At 33.4% G+C, this 23,023-nt stretch overlaps 1 protein-coding gene across 1 annotated transcript in view; it reads left to right on the plus strand.

The window, feature by feature from the left end:
* The window catches only part of LOC106884106 (cyclic AMP receptor-like protein A), a 267,251-nt gene that overhangs the window by 200,945 nt on the left and 43,283 nt on the right, over positions 1 to 23,023 (plus strand). Inside the window, exons 7-8 of the mRNA XM_052974900.1 lie at positions 4,188 to 4,229; positions 22,482 to 22,560. Of these exons, the coding sequence (XP_052830860.1) occupies positions 4,188 to 4,229; positions 22,482 to 22,560 (121 nt within the window). The remainder of the gene's footprint in view (positions 1 to 4,187; positions 4,230 to 22,481; positions 22,561 to 23,023) is intronic.

The following is a 23,023-nucleotide window of genomic DNA, read 5'->3' on the forward strand; positions in this document are numbered from 1 at the left end:
TACTGCCTTAATTCTTCGAAACGCCAGAGTTTTAATGGTGGCAGCTGATGAAGGGGATGTTTCTATGTGGCCTGCTTGTTTGTTGCACCTTGTTTACCATTTTGTCCTTGTTCTTTTGCCACGTCATGTACCCAGTTATGTATCTATATGTACATGTAGATGAACGTATATACATACATGTACATATATATGCATATACTCATATATTGTTTATATATATATATATATATATACACACACATATAAGTCTGTGTGTCTATGTATATATATATATATATATATATATATGGAATTGCAATATATGGTTATATTGATTAACAAGAAGCAAAGATGAATTGATATATTAATGTATATTAATGTTGTAAGGTGTTGTGTTAATGTGGAAAATATAATGAAGGCAGTCAGCAATGTATTAACATAAATAGTAGTTAATATTTGTATAGCTTTTTATTGTGAAGTAAGAATAAAATTGGGAAAGAGGGAAGGGAAACAGATTTGCCATTAAGATAAATAATAATTAGTTGATCAAAGGAGGTATAACTTTTCTGTAACTTTATTAGTATCGTTTTCTTTTTGTTGTTTTTTTCTTTTTTTCTTTTGTCCATTCCTGTCTCACATCTCTGTTTGTAAATATATGCATTTCATGAAGGTCCATACCTATTTCCATATCTTCATGTATATAGTCATGCACGCACTCACACACACACACACACACATACACACACACGCACATACACACATACACACAGACATACACACACAGACATTTGCACATTTTATGGTTTTGGTTGCAAATGTTCCTACAGTTGTGTATACATTTGCATACCCATTTCTTGTTCTTCGTATTCATGCTTGACTCTTTTTCCCACACACATTCAGACATATTGCATATCCCCACCACACACACACATCCATATTACACAATCATACAAACTCACATTACACACCAACTCACATTGCACACACGTGCAAGGACACACCACCTCACATTGCACACTTACACATTTACACATACATTCCTTTATATCCAAGTACGCTCAATAAATGACTAAAAACCTATTTGAATATAAGACTGATAGAAAGATGCATATTAAAAAAATATTGGGAAATTATATAAGTTACATTAAGATGATGAAACAGTGGACTAAACTGGATGGGTGATACAGAAGAAATGGTAGTAGTTGCCAAATCAATGCTTTGTTAATACCAATTCCTTTTATTCAATGGCTATTCACTTTACTTCACCTAGATCACTCTTCATATTTAATCCATTTTGCTTTATTTTGCCTTCATCATTTCATTTCTAATCCGTTTTTTAAATTTATTTTGATTTATTTTACAATTTCTGCAATTTGACATTTTATGATTTTTTTTTCAGATATTTTATATTTTAATAAAATTATAATTTTTCATCACATCTTTTTTTATAAAATAAAGAAAAAATCAGTTTTATCATCTGTATCATTTCTTAATATTCATCAGTCATTACCATTTATTCTTTATTCGCCACCAATCCACTTCATTTCATTGTTCCATGATTTTAAATGCAATTTATGTAATTCTTCCATTTTTTTAATACATATTTTGTGTCTTGTTAATCAATTTAGCCATATATCACAATGCCTTACAATCTCTGCCCCAACATTTTAAGTGTTTTTTCTTTTATTATATTCTGATATTTTTTATAGATTTTGATGTCCTTTAAAAAAAATTTTAATATATTTCTCTGTCTCTAACAGCAATTCACAAATGTATTGGGCACCCAAATGTTCACATGCAAAATACAATCATATAATGATCACCAGTAGCAACAACATTCAATCTGCATTATATTCAAACATTTTTGCGTTTTTTTTATTTTTATTTTTTTCTGGAAGAAGCTATATGTATTGGATGTAGTTACTCCAACATTCACTGCTGTCTGAAGATCAGAAATGCGAAACTCATAGTTGGGCATATAAAGCTCTCAGCTTACCATAAAGTACACATACACACACACACACACACACACACACACACACACACACACACACACACACACACACACACACACACGCACGCATGCCTGTGTTTGTGTATATCAGTGCAAATATCTTGTACTATTTTGATTCTGAAAAAGGATGTAGTTCTTTAAAAGGACTTAACTTATGGAACTCACCCAATTTAGATCGATAAAATTATTACTGGGCTAAGTAACTGGATCAATACAATTTACTAAATCCTCTGAAGATGATGTCCTAGTATAGCTACAATCCAGTGACTGAAACCAGTAAAAGAGTATAATATGTTCATCAATATCTTCAGCTATTGTTTGCTTATAGAACATACTGTCTGAATGTAGCAAACTATAGCAGATTTGAATCCTATTTTAACCTTTCAACTCATTTCATCTAAATTTGTCCATTATGTTTTCAATGACCATATTGTCTGTTAAAAATTCACCTAAGTAATTAATTCAATATACTTTTGGAAATGAATTAGACAATTGATTTTATTTGATGTTTGTTTAGTTTTAATCATCATTGTGTGCACCATTTAGCTGTTTGGAGTTTCTATGTCTTCTGAAACTGTTTCTTGCAAGAGATTAGAAACAAATACTTAGATACTTTCCTCCAGAATTGTGTGACTCTGTGTATTGGTAACTGTATATAAATATATTACATGTCATTGGTATATCTGAACTATCTTCTCTTTATTTGTGTGTGTGTGTGTGTGTGTGTGTGTGTGTGTGTGTGTGTATGCATTAGATGTTATTTATGTGAGTATATTCTTTTAATAGGAGATAGGAACATGGCCTATAACCATTGCAGTGACATCATGAGTGGGAAAAGATGTAGTTAGCTAGTTCAAAAGAATAGATACCATTTTAGGAGCAACAGAATAGGCAGGGAAAAGAGTGTATGAAGCAGCAACACTTTCTCACACAGTGTAAAATACTCCAATGTAAATCTTATTTGAGTTTTATAGAGGGTTAGCAACTGATCAGCAATTAAGTATTTCTTGGCTCTAAAGAGGAGTCCTGGTCTTTGTGTTTTCACAAAACAGAACTCTGGAGTCTGTTAAGATTTTTGATAAACAAAGTTTTATTGTTTTTGTACACACACAAAAACAAGAATGTTGTTGCTACTATGAATACCAAAACATCCAGAGTTTTTGTTCTTGGTGTAGTGGTAGCAGCAAATAAATTGTTGTTAGTTGCTTGCTGGCTGCTAACTTCTAATATTGTTCATCCTTTGACTCTGTTGGCAAATATCTCTGTTGACAAATTTCTACTGTGTCTGTCAATGTTCTCTCAGCCACATCTTCAAGCTCTCTGTCTAGTAGTCAAATGTATGCTGAATTTATACTAGTTGATAGGCTCAGAAGAAAGTGCACCAAAAAAATTTTTAAAACCTTGCTGGAGCCTATTTGACACAAAGTCATGATTGATCAGATTTTGTTTATCATGTGGACAATATTCTCGTGAATCACAACATTAGGCAATTGCCGAATATTTCTGCTCTGTGATGTACTTTTGGCAATGTTATATATGTGAAGGCTCTATGCAGAGATCCAAAATTGTGAGGTATCACATTTATAGTAAGGCTTTTAGTTCTTTGTTGTTTATGCTTACTCATGCATGCATGTTAGTGAGTATCATCCTTTAACCCTCCGGCATTCAGATTACTCTGTCAAATGTCATGCTTATTTATTTACATCTTTTAAAGCTAGTCATGTATTATCATGTAGCTTTGAGATTTTGAAGATGTGATTGTTTAGTTTTAGAATCACATTGCAGGATAGGTTTGAGAAGCTGGATTTTCCCAGTTTGAACATAAAACAGGTATAATACTTGTGCTGGATATGGCTGGTTTAAATGCTAAAGGGTTAAAATCATTGAAACTGTTCTGGTAAAACTATATTAAAGTTAAGAAAGTCTTACAAAAAAATATCTTGTTCTTAGTTTGAACTTCAGTATTATACAAATTTAAATATTGAAACGTTGGAAATTCAGAAAGTCTAGACAGAGTAAATGAAGTCAACCAATTAAAAGCAGGTTACAAGAGCAAAGAAAATCTTTGAGAGATTCTTTTCAATAGTGAAAATTATATAACAATATCTAATACCATGAGGGAATATAACTTTCCAAAATATCCATATGTGTTAGTGAAATATCAGTAAATACAATAAAATATATTTTGTTTTGTTTGCAGCTGGATCGTTGAAAACTGGAAGTGGAGAGTTGGCATGTAAGTCAAAATATTTTCTTCATTTACCTTTATGAAAAAACATGATGACCGATGATTTCATCTATGAATGACCTACTAATAACTTGTCATCGTTATGACTTGTCATCGTTATGACTTGTCATCTTTATGACTTGTCACAACTGATAACATCTCACCTTCCTGATGCTTACTCTTGTAATAGTTTATTCTACTTATGACTTTATTTTCTTTGACTTAATGAAAAGCTAATATGCTAATAATAACTTATTTTCTGCTCTCTTAATTACTTATCTTACTAATGAATTATACCAATATTAATTTATCGTAGCAATGATTTATCTTATTAATATATTATTAATGATTTAGATGATGTAGCCTACCATTGACTTACTTTGCTATTAAGTTATTTCACCCGTTATGTCTTATTTCATTCCATTCGGCTGTTTCTGATCCACTGCTGAATGGAGCCTCAGCAAGCCTTTGTCAACTTATCCATATTGGTTATCCATATAAGTTGGACAGAGGGGTGCTCCTATGGTCAGGGGATTAATATGGTCCATTGGCACATATCTAACTCTATCACTTATTAATTATATCATATTTTATATTTTCCTCTGTTAATGATCTATTCTGTTAATGAACTATCCTCAGTGCCATTTTAATGTATGAGTACACTGGGCAGTTGCTTGGGGAAGCGGGGGGACTTCAGAGATCTAGGGGCCCAATTCTAATCTATCTATGCTATAGCTTGCTACCAATAACTAAATACTACAGGGCCTAGTGCATTCATTTGCCCAGGGGCCTGTAATGTTGCTAACACAGCCTTGACCATCTTACTAATAAATTTTACGACAAATATCTGTTTACTTGATAGATCAAATTAGCAGTTCTGTTTCTGTATCATTCATCATCATCATCATCATCATCAGTGTTTACATCCACCTTCCCATGGTGGCATGGGTTGGATAAGTTTTCTGAAGCAGTGTTTTATGGCCAGATGTCCTTCCTATTGCCAACCCTTTTAGTTCCCTCTTACAACATGCATGGATGCAATGTATTGATTCTAAAAGTGGGATACACATGGTGTTGTTTTGTCTCTGAATATTTTAGAAATACTGAAACATTTCTTAGTTGAAAATATCAATAAAGCAAAACTTACTTGTTCCCTGTATGATGCTAATGTGGTGCTGATAAAATCTTTTATAAACATGACAGACAAATATCTAGGGTTTTAACTCATATGATATATGAGATATAAACAAATGTCATAACTTAACAAGTATTAATTTGTGAAAATTACCACCAAAAAAGAATTATTATTATTGTACATTTGTTTGTTTTGTTTTTTAACTTTTGAATGGTTACATACTTGTATTTTGTGGATATTTCACTTTAGTTGCATATTTATGTGTTAGTATATATTGTTTCAGTTTGCTAAACCACTACCGTAATCATCTAAAAGTTAAAATACCAGTGATGGGGTTGGGTCTAATTAAACCCAACCCCATCACTGGTATTTTGACAACCCCTGTTTAACATCTCTAGTACAGGTGGCAACATGGTTGTGTGGTTAAGAAACTCACTTTGCAGCCACATGGTTTTGGGTTCAGTACCACTGTGTAACACCTTGGGCAAATATCTTCTACTGTAGCTCTGGGAAGATCAATGTCTTGCGAGAGGATTCAACAGGCAGAAACTGTGTGGAAAGCCACCACATGTGTGTGTGTGTTTTTGTGTTGTCACCTTTCCACTACTTGACAACTAGGGCTGGTTTGTTTACATCCCTTAACATAGTAGTTTGGCAAACTAGAGCAATAGAGTAAATACCAAAAAAAAGAAAAAAAGTACTGGGGTCAATTTGTTCAACTAAGCCTTTCAAGGCAGTGCTCCAGCATGGCTGCAGTCCAGTGACTGAAACAAGTAAACGATAAAAGATAAGAACATATTGAAACATCTGAGGCAAAGTTTAGTATTTTGCTTTATTACTATCTACAAGGGATATGAGAGCAAAGAAATATAGATTGAAATGATGTTACTTTTAGGACATCTAACGCAAAATTTAAGAAAGTTGTTTGAAGTTTTAAATTTGTTTAGATTAGACAAAAATTACATTATACATACCAGAGTATTTCAGTTTATTTAATTATTTGTAAGAGATTAAATAAGTTGAAGTAATCTACTACATGTAATGTAATTTTTACTTAAATCTATATTTTGAAAAAAAAATTTCAAGTATTACTTTTTTATGTACTCGTCTCTATTTGGACTAACTTTGATAAACATTATTTCAAAAGATTGTACCAATCTGTTATATATGAATTTATTTATAAATAAGAGAGCATCAATATGAACATAGCCCTTGTTGTCAAAATGCTTGACTTTATTGGTGTAACTATTATAATATTTTTGCATCTTCCTTGTTACTATTTCATGGACATTTTTAGTGAAGTTTAGAATCAATTTGCTTGTGTTCCAGAATGTAAGAGTATTATAACCAAGATGTACAAGGTAAAAAAATATAAAGATATTAATACTTTTATGGGGAAAAAAGGCATTTTTTATATATTTTTAAAACTAAGATATCTTTTGAGCTGTTGGTGTTGATGAGATTAATACATTTCTGCTTATAGTTTGTCATTTATTTGTACACTTTTTTGTGGCTGAGTCAGAAGAAGAAAGACAGAACCCATGGCTTTTAGCAGGTTTGTTTTGGCTTTTGTAAGCCTGACTTGGCAGTCCTATAGCCACAGGTAGTTGCTGTTCCTTTTGTTACCATATTTCTATTGAAATACACTGCCTTTGTTTCAGTTAATTTTGAAAATGATGAAGAATTTAGTGTGTGTGTGCCTGTTTGGAACATAAATCAACATGAAATTTTGAAAGTTTGTTTTAATTTAGATCACTTTAAGCATGAAGTTTGTATCATGGAAGCAGAGGTGGTCTTGAGAAAGTCTGTATCTAAATGATTAAGTTTAACCCTGATCCAGCAATCCCAAGCACACAGGCGGCAGTTGTAATTGTTGTTGTTATTGTGTGGCCCCCAAGTCAGCTCTGATTGAATAGTTCTATGACATACAGAAAGTCATCTGAATGCTAAGTACAGTATAGTCCAATGGTCCATCTTTCCAGCTATACCATGTCTCTTTCTGAACTAATCTCTTCACTACATACTCCAACATGCAAGTATGAATTGTATGGGGTTGTGCTGTGAGTGTGAGTATATTGTGCTCTCTGCACTATCCAGACTGTTTCTGTTTGCTTGTTGACTGGTGGAAGCAGGGCAGGTGGGGTTGATAGGAATAAACATCATAAGTTAAACCCAGACTAAAGACCTGGTCTGAATTCATGTAATTGAGTGGATTCTGCAAAAAGTACCCAAGGAAAAACCCCTCTCTGTAACAGTAAGCCAATAAAAGAGCCTCTGCATGATCACTTGACCCACTACAAATAATAACCAAATACCCTTCACATCACACTCTACTATCTATGGTCATTGCTGGAATAACTTAGATCATAGGCTTGATCCATTAATGCTGACTTGGGACTAATTAAGAACATCAATAACTTCACTTTGTGTTAATTGCTTTTACTTTAACATTAATCCTTTACTGAACTATATTACTATAAACTTACAATATCGTTTGCCAACTTCTGACATCTATTTTGAATTATTCTGTTAACTTCAGTTCATTTCTTCTGATTGAGGTGAAGGTCATTCTTTAGCTCTTGAGTTATTATCTGAAGCAATATGCTAACACTTCATTTTCTATAAAGGAAGAAAATGTGTGTGTGTGTGTGTGTGTGTGTGTGTGTGTGTACGTGTGTGTGTGTGTGTGTACGTGTGTGTGTGTGCCTGTTTGTCCACACAAAATTGTGCACACATTCATGTGCGATGCATCAACAGCTTCCATTTAAAGGCAGAGGGACAGAACAGCTGTGTTACTAAACAAAGACTGCTAAGATCAATTTGTTAGTGAATCGATGGTTCCAAAATTAGAGATCAATGTGGATTAGCAATATTTAACCAAAGAGATTGAGCTACAATTTATAGAATGGAAATCAATAAGTAGCAGATGCAATGAATGAATAAAGGGAAATACCTTTTGATATTTGCTAGAAATATAGAGTGAAAACTAATAATTTGTCAGTGTGTATATGAATGAGAAATATTTACTCATAGGAAGAACAAGTGGTTGCTTGGTTTTATTGTAATTTCTACTAATATTTTCTGTTGAGGAAACTCAACCACATCTGCAATGTAAATATAACAAAAAAAAAATTGGCCATCAACTTTTTAGAACAGTTCTTTCTTTTCAATAAGTCACTGGAATTGGAACATTGCCTATGGCATCTGTGATTTAAGTGATTGTTATTCAGCTTGGACATCTGTAGGTTGCAGTAGGTTGGTATTTGTAGGAAAAACATGGGCAGTGAGATAATTCCAGAGGGCTGCTACTCTGGGAAGGTAGATCTGTGGATAGTGAAGAATTTGGGGAGTAAGATTACAGTAAGAGTAATGAGAAGGTTGAATGTTTTCAGATGGAGAAAGTATGGAACTAGCTTGATCAGAGTCGCTGAGGTTATTGTAGTAGGGATAAAAAATTAACGACTGAAGACACAGCATAACTGTGTACTAGTGATTCAAATATATTACTGATTGAATCTGACCTTCTTTGAAAAGTGGTCTAGAATGTGCGTATGTGTAACAGTAACACTGTCCTGTAGATGTAAACAGTACTCTAATGTGGGTTTTATAGAACTTTATAGAATGTCATGACTTACAAAAGGTTAAGATTATAGAATTATCAAGATGAAAATATCCTATTCTTTGTAATATAATTTTGGAAATACTATAAATGTGGGTTTGCCATGAGAGATACTCAGATATTATGAGGCTTGAAACTAGAAACCACTTTAAGGGTTTTAATTTCTGTCTAGAGAGGTTGGGGTACAAAGTTGTTTTCTTTGTATGTGTTATAATTGTGTCTTTGTGCTGTTGAAGGAGACAAGGTTATCATGTGCTCATTGAATGATGCTCTTAGTATACCTGTTTATGAATTCAGTGTAGTGTGAAGTGTTCAGGTTGTACTTGGGTAATGACTATGTATAGAAGATTAAGGAGGAATGAAGTATAGTGTTAATGTACAGAAGGAATAATGAATAATTTGATATACATCACTCAAAGTTAGGGTACACCAGAGTTGATGATGAGAACAAAGAATTGGTCAATCTAAAGGTAATTATTTTAATAGCAAGTCTGTAAAATTTGATATTATAATATAAAATATCCTCAAACTATTGTTATTATATGAATCTATTGCAGCATTCCATTCACGAAACATCTAGCTGCTTGATATAGCCATACCAACAGGAAATAATTTTTTTTTATCAAATATTGATAAAATGAGAATTTGACTATAGCATTTATAATAGTTTCAGATTTCCATGAGATTGTCTGCAGGTAAAGCCAGTAACTTAATATTACACATTATCAGCATAATGATAGAAAATGAAATATAACAATTTAATTGACTTTTCTTCTGATTTGGTCAGTTTATCTCATACCATGGCATAGTATTGTAATATATTACTGTAATATAACGTTACTGTTATGTATTGTTGAATCTAAACTGTTATTTTTTATGTCTATCTATTTATTTTTGTTATTTCATCAAAGGAAACCATCTTACCTAGAATAATCATTAATTGGATATTTGGATATTTCTATAGAAGTCAAAACCACTCATACCTGTTCTTTGAAAAATGCAAAAATTAGATTAGATAAATATTGATTTCTTTAATGATGCACAGAGCCTATATTTTGTTGGACAATATAGTTGATTCGTTCAGACTCTGAAGAAATGAAAGACATAATTTATCCAGGAAGGATTTCAGCTCATGACATAGAAGGAGGGACTAAATACTGATAGACTTTATTTGGAGTTATAATAGCTGCTTGAATGTGTATTGGAATTGTTCCCATGATAAGTCACATTCATCACAGGCTCTGTATCTCTGATTAAAGCTATTACTAATACTGATAATAATTTCTTTATCCATGATTTCTTAAGCATTATGAAAGGAAATGAAAATTTATGGTATTCAGATTTTTCTTAAAGGCAAGGGAAGTTGCTTCAGCCAGAATTTTCTGAATATTATTTTCTTTAGAGCTACTTTATTTCTTTTTGCAACCCCCTTTATCCCTCCACACATTTACATAGACTGGATTGATCACACAGTATCTGTCCTCCTGTTGCAGAGCTTTGTCATTTGGCACACTCAGCAACTGAAAAAACAAAACAAAGCATGTATTTTTTAAATTTATTTTAATTATCTTTGTATGACAGTTAATGAAGAATCACTTTTCTAGGAAAAAATCAATGTGCATGAAATAAAAACTGCTGAAGAATGATTATTGTTATGAATAAATATAAAATGATCTTATAAAATGAAATGTTTGTTTTCAAGTGAAGCAGTTATCTTTTTTTTTTTTTTTTTTGGATCATAGCTTATCTGTTTCATTCAATTTGTTCAAGAAAACAAGTGTAATACCTTTGTGTTTTTTTTTCTTTTGAAATAAAATTATTATAAGAAGATATTTAAATAAATAGCTTGTGTTTCTTTGTGGATATCACATGCTCTTGTGAACATTCAAACAAGTAGTGGAAAGACATCACCACCTGCATTCTGAAATGTTCAATATTGAGATTGGACTGCATCAGAATCAAAAGGATGTGACTACATCAACTTCATTTGGTGATATCTAACATCTCAGTGTGTTGAATAAATGATTAAAATAATTGGACGCTCTTAATATTTGTAGATCCAAGAATTTCGTACCTTTTTTTCTCATTCACTCATAGATTTGCAACATCAACAATAACTGAAATAGCAAGTAATTCATATAGTAAATACTAATTTGGTATATCTGTAAATTTAAAATATTTAATATTTTAAAAAAAAAAAATCTAAAAAACACCAACTGTTTGACTCTATAATTATTTTCCAATCTGAAAACGATCTATTTTTTTTATTCATCATGCATCTTCTTAATTTGATATTACATGGATTTCTGTATTGATTATAGAATTACTTTAGGTAACAGCACTGAGACCATGGATTATATAGTTTTTTTTTTCTTTAATAGCAACATTATTTTGTTTTTTATTGAAAAATCTGTATGATTGAGAAATTTGAATATCGAACCCTTTCCCCAAATAGAATTTGTGTTTTAATAGCAAATTTTCTGATAGAAATTGCATCTGAACAAAAAAAAAATGTTTTTCTACAAAACAAGCCACACTCTGGTGCAGACAACAGGAATAAAATTGAACTAAGTTTGATAAATTATCCAAGAAACTACATTTTATTCCATAACAATTGCAATAACAGTTGCTGTAATGATAAAATAAAATTCACAAGAGAGTGAATAACTGAACTAAAGAAATTTTGTGTGAGAACATTTTTCCACTGAGCAGATAAAAATTCTAGATAATGTACCACATTACTCAAGAGAAACTTACTGCAGACTGTGTGAAGAACTAGAAAAATAGGGAGACTATTACTATTTAATATCATTCTTGAAGTATTAAGGAAGCCAAAAGTTATTTAGTTGTCCATTTTTAATATTTGAATGCACACAATCTTTTTAAGTATGATAAATAAGAATTAAGAATAGCAGCTAACACAGGTGTTAATTAAGAATTCAAATTTTAGAATGTTATGTTTATTGAAGGTAATAATATAATTATATTATATTAGTAATCAACAATAAGTAAAGTAAAAGTGTACTGTGTGGTTAAGAAGCATACTTTCCAATCATGTGTTCTTGGATTCAGTCCCACTGTGTGACACCTTGAGCAAGTGTCTTCTACTATAACCCTGGGCCAACCAAAGCTTTGTGAGTGGATTTGGTAGGCATAAAACGAAAGAAGCCTGTCATGTATATTTGTGTGTGTGTGTGTGTGTGTGTGCGTGTGTGTGTACTTTTGACTTAACATCATGTAATGGTTGTAAACACGCATCACCATCATACAAGCGATGTTGATCATTTCCAGTTTTCAGTAGTAATATGTCTGGCTATGGGAATTATTAACTTGCTTGGAAACAGGTGATGGTTGGTGACAGAAAGGGCATCTGGCCATAGAAAATCTTCCTCATGCAAGCATAGAAAAATGGACATTAAATAATGATGATGAAAATGGTGATTGTGCGGGTGGCAACATCATATATATATATATATATATATATATATATATATATATATATATATATATATATATACCATCATCATCATCATCGTTGTCACTGTCATCATCATCATCATCATCATTATAATTTAGCATCAGCTTTCCATGCTGGTATGGGTTAGATGGTTTGACTGGAACTGATAAGTCAGAGAGCAGTGCCAAGTTCCAGTCTGATTTGGCATGGTTTCTAAGGCTGGATGCCCTTTCTAATGCCAACCACTCCAAGAGTGTAATGAGTGCTTCTTACATGTCACTGGCACTAGTGCTTTTACATGCCAGTTATGTGACACCAGCATTGGCCATGATTATGATTTAACTTGTCTTCTCAAGCATTGGCCATAATCATGATTTAACAAGTCTTCTCAAGAATGGCATATCACCGAAGGTCTTGGTCATTTGTCCTTGCCTCTATGAAGCCGAATGTTCAACGATTATGCTTCACCACCTCGCCTCATGTCTTCCTAGGTCTACCTCTTCTACAGGTTCCCTCCGCATTTAAAGATTGGCACTTCTTTACACAGCTGTCATCATCCATATATCTTACCCATATATATCATCATTTTTTTCTTTGTCCTTTGTTTTCTTTGTGCATAAGTTAACTGAAACTCAAGGCATTTCCCCTACTGTTGTGATCCTTTATCATCTGGTACCCACAACAATAGAGAAAACCACATTTTGTATTGTTTTTGTATGTTTGTTTTTTTGTTTTTATAGCTGAGTGTCCTTTTTCCCACCAAACACTTTGTAGTGTGGACTGGGTGTATTTTTATCATGCTACTAACATGGTTGTCTACTGCTGGACTAAAGAGTTTCCACTATCTTGTATCAGATAGTATTTGAAGTTATTGCCCTCCCAGATGGCTTATTTTCAAAGAGAAACCTGCACTGTAGCTTGCACTGACAGTGTTTCTCCATTTCCTCTTACCTTATGAATGAATGAATAATATTTACTTATAAGAGCAAGTTTCTGCAGAGTTTTACTATAATTACTGCTAACCTATTATTCTGAGGAAACTAAACCATATCTCCAATGCATATAATGGTAAAATGAGAAGAAAAATTTAGTGTCAACTGTTTACCTTTGAAGAATGTATATCTCCAAGCCATTAAGCTGTTTATGCTTTGTCTTTTCTATAGTAATGTTCATAATTTTTCACAACAACATAATTATTTTGAAATTATAATGCTGTATATCTATTGATCAACTTTCTCTCTTGCTCTATGGTTTGTTTGCTAAAGGTTAGAGTGGTGACAGGATAATGGATTAGAATACCAGCTCATGTTTGGATAGCTTGTGTCAAAAGCCTTGCTTCTATAGATGTTACTACCTATAAAAGACTCGTATCTGAAGCTAAGCACAAGCTTTATGGATACCTTTTGCTCATAAAGATTTTATCATTTATATGGTTAAGCTTCTGTTTAGAACAAATACAGTTAATATCTCTTTTATACACACAGTTCTTTAAGTGTTGAGGTAGTGCCATAATGTATAATGAAAATTCTTAGTGTCATAGTTATTGTTTTCTATTATATTTATTCAGTTGATGCAACTAAAACCAGACAGAATTAAACATTTGTCTCTTTATTGATCTCCAACCAATAGCCTTTGCTCTGCTAAACATTGATGTATTCTCTACATTAATTTTTGCTATTAAAAAAGTGATAACCTAATTACTAGAGAACCAAGCTGGTTGCCATAGCAGCTCTGTTTTTATTCACCTTTTTGTCATGGTTAACTTTGATACTTTAGGAGCATTTAGGTAAACATCAAGAAAAGCTGCACTTATGGTCTATTGTCATTTGAGGCTGACTATTCCACTCTCAGTCTTTCCAACTAAGGTCTATTTAGTAAGTATGAATAAGATTATGCTTTGTTGAAGAGGTCTACTGAAATTGAGCTCCTCATTCCTCCCTACCAGCATTAAATTTTTCATCAATTTAGATTTTGTAGTTATCTCCCTTGCCTGTGATAATGAATATTGTTTCCTTTTCCCTATATATGTAATTTTAATTGATTAAACATATATTTTAGGGGTTAATTACATTATGTTAACCTTCACGTCAGTAGAATTTTACTTAGAATAATCAATTAATTAGTTGGCTATGTTAGCTATTCATAGTTATGTGTATTTTTTCATTCTCATAATCTGTTTTATATGATAATCATTATCTAGCCCTAGCCCAACTCTGATTAAGTATATCTTTCATCAAAAGCACTCCAATTCTGATTATTCTGTCTATTAATATATCTAGGATTACATTGATAAATATGCCGTTCATTTTTAAGAAGGTAAGGTGGGATTTGAGATAATTTGGCTACTATTTCATGTAAGTTGAGCAGTTGCATGGAAAATTCCTTATATTTTGAATATACTATTACTTTCAGCTATATATAAGAAGTGTGCTGGAGGTTATTCTAGATTCTATGATATTAAGCAGTTTGAAAAACATCTATTCTACGAGTCACTCTGTTGCTCAGCACTTTTAAGAACAAATGGAAAATTCATTACTTGCAAAACAGGTAAGGGTTAGCAATGGGAAGAGCATTCAACTGTAAAACTATGCCTCTGTAATGTCTTCCTACAACTTATGCTATCAGGCGTTAAATAGATGAATGAATAAAACAATGACATTGAATAATCTCTGATAAAGCAAGAATCTATTATTCATGCATTTTCAAATTAAAAATGTTATTAAATTCTATTTTATATATTTTTTTATATTAGATAAATGTCAAAATTGATTTTAGTTAAGGTTTTGATTACTTTTATTATATTCACTATAAAAACAAGGAAAAAAATCATTGAACACCAGAGCCTCTACATGGTTACTCAATGTGCTAGAAGTAGTAACCAAATTTTTCTCAAGTAATGCCATTTAAAACCAGGAAACATTAAACAACGAGTTCTAGATTACACTGTGTCTGAAAAAAAAGATGAGTTTGTGATGGTCTTTGAGTATAGACCTGTTTGATCAAAGCAGCACTAAAACTAAACAACCACAATAACAATTGGTCACTGGCAGTCATTGTCCATGAAATGATTTGAAACTCTGCAGTTAATAGTTAATGAAAAACTTAAAATGACTAAAAACAAGCCAGTGAGGGAACATTTACACAGTTAATCATGCAAGCAGAAACAGCAGCCAAATGACCCTCAGATTACACTCTGTTGTCTTAAATTAAAAAAAAAAAGAGAAAGAGAAAGGAGATAGTGGATAAGATGCTGTAGTCTTATTTTAATTATTTTTTATTTATTACTTGTTTCAGTTGTTTGACTGTGGCTATGCTGGGGCAGCGCCTTGAAGAATTTTTAGTTGAATGAATCAACTCTAGTACTTTTTTTTTTAAGCCTAGTACTTATTTTATCAGTCTCTTTTGCTGAACTGCTAAATTATGGTGATGTAAGCATCAACACCGGTTGTTAAGCAGTGATGGAAACAAACACACACACACACATACATATGTATATGACAGGCTTCTTTCAGTTTCTGCCAACTAAATCCACTCACAAGGCTTTGGTTGGCCTGAGACTAATAGTAGAAAACACAAGACCAAGGTACCACACAGTGAAACTGAATATGGAGCCATGTGGTTGGGAAGCAAGCTTCTTACCACACAGCCATGCTTGTGTCCAAAAAACAACAAAAAACAAACACAGATGCTCAAAGCTGAAATGTTTTTCATTATATGTCTATATTATTTAACAGAGCTTTCTGTCTCTCCTGTGAGTGTGTGCAGGCACCATATCACTATCAAATGAAAAAGGCTCTGTAGTCCTTCCTGAGACATTGACTCATAAGGCCAATTTCTCAGATCCTGTAGCATATATTCTCCTCCTGGATGGGATGCCAGTCTATCACAGGATTACTAGTTTTTGCCAGCTGAATGTTGTTGGTTGTTGGCACTCTGTTGTTTACGATGTCGAGGATTCCAGTTGATCCAATCAACAGAACAGCCTGCTCTTGAAATTAACGTGCAAGTGGCTGAGCACTCCACAGACACGTGTACCCTTAACGTAGTTCTTGGGGATATTCAGTGGAACACAGTGTGACAAGGCTGACCCTTTGAATTACAGGCACAACTGAAACAGGAAGTAAGAGTGAGAGAAAGTTGTGGTGAAAGAGTACAGCAGGGTTCACCACCATCCCCTGCCGGAGCCTCGTGGAGCTTTAGGTGTTTTTGCTCAATAAACACTCACAACACCCAGTCTGGGAATCGAAACCACGATCCTATGACTGCGAGTCCGCTGCCCTAACCACTGGGCCATTGCGCCTCCACTGCTAGCTGAATAGACTGGGACAATTTGAAATGTAGTGTTTTGCTCAAGAACACAACACACTGCCCAGTCTAGGAATCAAGACCACAATCTTATGATCACGAGTGTAACACCCTGACCACCAAGCCACTTGTTTCCACCCATATTACCAAACAAGGATAAATAACATAAAATATGACGATCATTGATTACACTGCCTAGCATGGTTTTTGTCCTTGGGTAGCAAGGCTGTGATACTCCTCCACTACTCCTGCTCATGATCAGAGATGCAGCTGGCAAGCAAATCTGTGATACTGAGCACAATATTTGCTATAATGATATTTCTGCTTCAGAAAACTCAGCACTGAATCTGTCTGAAATGTAATGGAAAATAGATCAGTTTGAAAACATTGATGTCCAGGTCACAAAAACAAAATTTGATGGGAATACATTTCTTTTAATTTCTAGATAGAAACAAATAGGAAATAACACTTACTGACCAAAGACAAAAAAAAATTTAATTTTGTTACTCAACGTTATAATATTGAATAATTATTTTTAACACAAACATAGGCCATAGATTTTAGGGAGGGCCACAGTTTGACTTCTTGAGGGGTACATATTTTATTGATCCTGGAAAAGGGAAAGTGAAGTGGATCTTTACAGATAAAGTTTTAATAATAAATGGTAAATTCATAACCCATCTTAGAAAGGAAAGAATATATTTCCTAAATTGGTCTCAGGATATTAGTCATGTTATAGGCATAGACAAGGGTGTGTGATTAAGGAGTTTGTTTTGAAATGAGATGATTTGGGGTTCAGTCTCACTGTGCAGCACCTTGAGAAAGTTTCTTTTACTATAGTCTTGGGCTGAGCAATGCCTTGTAGTGAATTTGGTGGTTGGAAAATGTACTGAAGCCCTTTGTGTTGTGTACATATATGTCTGTATGTACACCTTTGCATATGCATGTACACACGTATGTATACATGTGTGTATCATATTTGTGTTCCCCAACACTGTTTGGCAGTCAGTGTTAAATTGTTTAAAAGGTAAAGAACCCCCTTTGGTCATGAATGACCATGGTATTGCACCTAGAAAGTTACCCTCTGAGGCACAAATCCAGGCAAGGTTTTTATGGAAGACCAGCAGTCATCCATGCAAGACCAGCCTATATAGAAGACTAGCCTCCTTTTCTCCATGCCACTGATATTATCCAAGGGAAAGGCAAAGGATGATTCAGCTTAGCACAGGTGACATTGCAACTCATATCTACAGCCGAGTGAACTGATGTAATGTGAAATAAAGTGTCTTGCTCAATGACACAACACACAGCCCAGTCTAGGAATCAAACTCACTACCTCATGATTGCAAGCCTGATGCTCTAACCACTGAGCTATATGCCTTCGCATTTTAAATTTGTTAAATTGCTTATGCCCCATGATTTAGTATTTCAGCAAAAAAAGACCAATGTAATGTGTCAAACTTTAAAAGAAAAACTAAATGTCCATTTGATCAATGAAATCTTCAAGGCAGTCCACCAGCTTGGCAGCAAGTCCACAGTAAAAGAGAGAGAATCGGGTGAGAAACAAAGTTGGCCTATACTCTTTTACTTGTTTCAGTCATTTGACTGTGGCCATGCTTCAGCACTGCCTTTAGTCAAGGAAATCGACCCCAGGACTTATTCTTTAAATGCCTAGTACTTATTCTATCGGTCACTTTTGCCGAACCACTAAGTTACGGGGACGTAATCACACCAGCATCGTTTGTCAAGCGATGTTGGGGGGGACAAACACAGACACACAAACATATACACACACATGCACACACACACACACATGCACACACACACACACACACACACACACATATATATATACATATATACGACAGGCTTCTTTCAGTTTCCATCTACCAAATCCACTCACAAGGCTTTGGTTGGCCCGAGGCTATAGTAGAAGACACTTGCCCAAGGTGCTACACAGTGGGAATGAACCGGGAACCATGTGGTTGGTAAGCAAGCTACTTACCACACAGCCACTCCTGCGCCTATGTGGAATTTAAGCTTTTTGCTATTAATCACTTGACCTTGTGGAAAGAAGAGGAACGGAAATGCTTACAGCCTCTCCCAAACTGGTGAGGTTGATAGAATTTATATTCAGGTTAAATTTCTTTAGGCTGAGGTCTATAAAAAGTGTGTGTTCAGGAAAAAATTTTCAGTAAGCTGTAGTCCTGGCAATAAAATTGAATAAAATGTTTTGGTTGAGTTTTGACAGGGCAGATTACATGGGTAACTGCTGTATTCCTTGACAGGCAAGTCAAATTTTTCAGACTGAAATTCACAGCCAAAAGAAGATTGGTCTACTTATACTCCAAAATAACTATGGAGAACCCATGCTAGCATGGAAAGCAGACGTTAAACAATGATGATGATGATGAGAGAAAATTCCATGTGAAATGCAGAAGGATTTGGAAAGAAAGTAATGATATTTGAATGCTTACATTACATGTTTACACTATAAACTATGTTGTCTTGTTTGCTGGAAAATACTTCAGTTTAAAAGAACAAACTATTGTAGTTGCAGTGAAAGAGACTATGAAATTATATGGCTCATACTGAGTGAAGTTTTTCCAAAAATTTGGATCAATTTCTTTCTTTCTTTCTTTCTTTCTTTCTTTCTTTCTTTCTCTCTCTCTCTCTCCCCCTCTCTCCTGAGAGAGAGAGAGAGACGGGTGTGAGGACAGTATAGAATGCATCTTTGTGATCAGTAATGTAGTGTGTGTGTGTGTGTGTGTGTGTGTGTGTGTGTGCACGCGCGCGCACACACACACACACACACACACACTTGTATCTCATACAAGGAGAGTAGTTGTTCAGAGCTGAAGCACTCTCTGATTATGATAATGAAACCTATCTTTTGAGGATGGAGTTTTTGATGTGTTGTCATTATGAAAGTTCACTGGAGGTTGCGAAGCTAAACATTTTCTGAGTTTGTGAAGATTTTAGCTCTATATTGTTGGTGAGTATACACATATGCATATATGTATATGTACACATCTATACACACACACACAATATATATGTGTGTGTGTGTGTGTGTGTGTATATATATATATGTATGTATGTATGTATAAATATATATATATATATATATATATATATATATATATATATATATATATATATATATATATATATATATATATATATGAATATATATGAGAGAGAAATTTGTGAATGGTTCCTTGAAATGTGGAGTGACAGTGTCTTGGTGCAACTGAATGAGACTAGGTTAAAAATATCCTCATAGAGGATGCTTTCAAACTCTCTATTTATAGGCCTCATGCAACTCAGGCATAAGGTGTCTGAGATGTGTGTGAATGACACCTATATACAGAGATTATTGAAGAGTGAAGTGTGATAGCATTCGCATTATAACATGTGGTTAGAATTAGAATTAACAGTGAGCAATTGTTAATGCATAGAAGTAAGATTATATAAGACACATAGCAAAACCTGTGATGTGTGTGTGTGTGGTATTTGTAGTAATAGTAGTAGTGATCATAGCATAAGCATTAGGAAACAATTTGAATCCAAAGTGGTGTCTTCTGTTACTGGTTTCAATCAATGGCTTGTAGCCATGAGGAGGTACTGCCTCCAGGCATTTTTAACCTATAATATGAGCCTCAGGTACTTTGTCTGTTACATATTTCATTATTGTATCATTTCCATTTCCATAATCCATGAAATGCAAAATAGATATTGGCACGAAAGAAGATAATTTAGTCAAACCTAAATACTGACAGAGCATCTCTGTTTGCTGATATGAATACACATGCACACACTCACACACATACTCACCTACACTCACTCACACAGGTTTCCACACAGTTTTTATATACAAATTTTACTTAAAATTAATTAGTCAACAGAGGCTGTGGTAGGGGGCACTTATTCAAAATGTGGTACAGCAGGATTGACCCTGGAAACACATGGTTGCAAGCAAACTTCTTAACCACGTAACCATATCTGTGCCCTTGTATTTTATAATTGCACTGATGACTACTTTGAAACATTTAAAATATAAAGTGGTTATCTTGAAACTGGTTTGATGTAAGCTGTGAGAATTATATTAATGCCACCAGAATAGTAAGTGTTTCATTATTGTGTCAGTAGCAAGTTAATTTCATGTGCAAAAATATATAAATGTTAAAATCACTATCATCAACATCATCATTTAACGTCCATTTTCCATACTGGCATGAGTTTGACAATTTGACAGGAGCTGGTCAGCTGAAGAGCTGTCCAGTTTCCATGTCTGTTTTGGCATGGTTTCTACTGCTGGATGCCCTTCCTAACACCAACCACTTTACAGAGTGTACTGGGTGCATTTACATGTCACCAACATGGGTGCTTTTTATGTAGCATCACAACACCCATGAGCCCACAAGATTAGGATTGTTCAAATATTTATTAAATTTGGAGATGATAATTATATGAAAAAAAGTGATTACATAAACAAAATAAAGTTCATTGTATCAATACGTAAAAGAGAATAACAATTTCAATATACTTGCTTGTAAATGAAATAAGTTGAGAATTCTAGAATTATGTTAAAGCTGACAGTAATGATAAGATGAATGTATCACAAAAGAAGTTATAAAATAAGCATTACAATAAATTAGATAAAAAAAAATGTCTCACTGCAATGAAGGGAAAGTAAGTGTAATGTGTTATTATTCAACATGTGTATCTGTCTAAATAGAATTACAATTGGGATATGATTAATTAAAGAAGTATAATAAATTTTAGTTAGCATAACATTGATTTGGAGAATGAATTTTTTGAAAACGGCAGAATGATAGAGATTGTGTAAAATCATTTCAGAAATCTCTTATCTAAGTATAGTGTGTATGTACTGAAACAGGTGTGAATTTGTGTAAGTGTGGCTTTTCATGATGTGTACGTACATTATATGGTACATTGAATTGTATACACTCATGGAAAATGGTGCAGATCGATTTTCATACAAGAGATGAGAAATATAAACTATATAAGCACGGTTGCCATGACAACAGAGAATTTATGTACTTTTCGAATTTTATTACTGTGCAAAAATGTGTCAATAACATGATAAAAAACAAACATGGTAACATGCTTCACATATTTAGCCATGCTGTAAAATAATAAATGTTACCTTAGATTTGCCATCCATAAGATTGAACATGGAACCTGACAAAAACAACAAACAAATAGCTAACAACAGCTCAATATGTATTGTGCTCAAATAAAGTAGAAGAACCATAACGCAACAAATTGGATTCGAAAACAAGCAAAGCTAAATAACATTATCAGATTTTGAAAATTGTTGGAGTGGAATTGGTTAGAGCAAGTCCATAGGATGAGTGACAGCTGGTTGGCCCCAAAAAAAAAAAAAAAAAAAAAAAAAGGGTGATTTATAGACTGGATTCCAAAGGGCCTGTAAATGAAACAAAGGTTGATGCTGAAAATGATAGAGAGCAGAAATGGATAAATTTGACAAAGATTGGAAATCAGAAGTCCAAATTGAAAGTTATGGCAAGAAAACATTGGCTAGTTTTAATGATGGACATGCACAATGGAATGTAAAAAATGGTAGGTTATTGTTGGTGAATGTTGTTGCTAATGTGGCAGGGACAGATGAGGTATTGGATGATATTGTTTATTATTTCACTATGAAGTTGGACTTGAACTTTTTCAAATTATTGCTTGTTTCTTTTATATTTCCAGCTGGTATGGACCATTATTTGCAATTATTGCCCTCCTGTTTGTCACCTACATCTATATTGTGATCACTCTTTCAAGAAAGGTAATCCATATTTTACAATTTTTGAAGTGTGTGCACACTTGTGTGTGTTTGTGCACATGCAAATACTATAAAATCTTAAATTAAAATCATTTCTAAATTGTATATTTCATCAAAATTATTGCTATCTTATCCCATATTTCTTAATTTGGAGTAAATTTTTCCCTAGAAGGGCATTTCAGATTTCAAGGGAAAATTTTCTAACAGGAAAACAGAAAAATTCTTTATCATATTTCCCACTGTTTTTGCTAGATTTATTTTTTTATTAATGTTGATTTAAGATTTGCTCATAATAAATGAATATAAAAACTGTTAATGTTATGCAATACTTAGTGTTCTCAACAACATAGTTCCAGCTTAGCTTCATTCTCACTATGTTACACCTTAGGCAAATGTCTTCTGCTAAAAACCCTGGTCAGAGTGAATTTGGTAGTCAGAAGCTGAAAGAAGCCCATCGTTTGTGTGT

Source organism: Octopus bimaculoides, chromosome 19 (assembly GCF_001194135.2).
Source record: "Octopus bimaculoides isolate UCB-OBI-ISO-001 chromosome 19, ASM119413v2, whole genome shotgun sequence".
Lineage (NCBI taxonomy): Eukaryota > Metazoa > Mollusca > Cephalopoda > Octopoda > Octopodidae > Octopus > Octopus bimaculoides.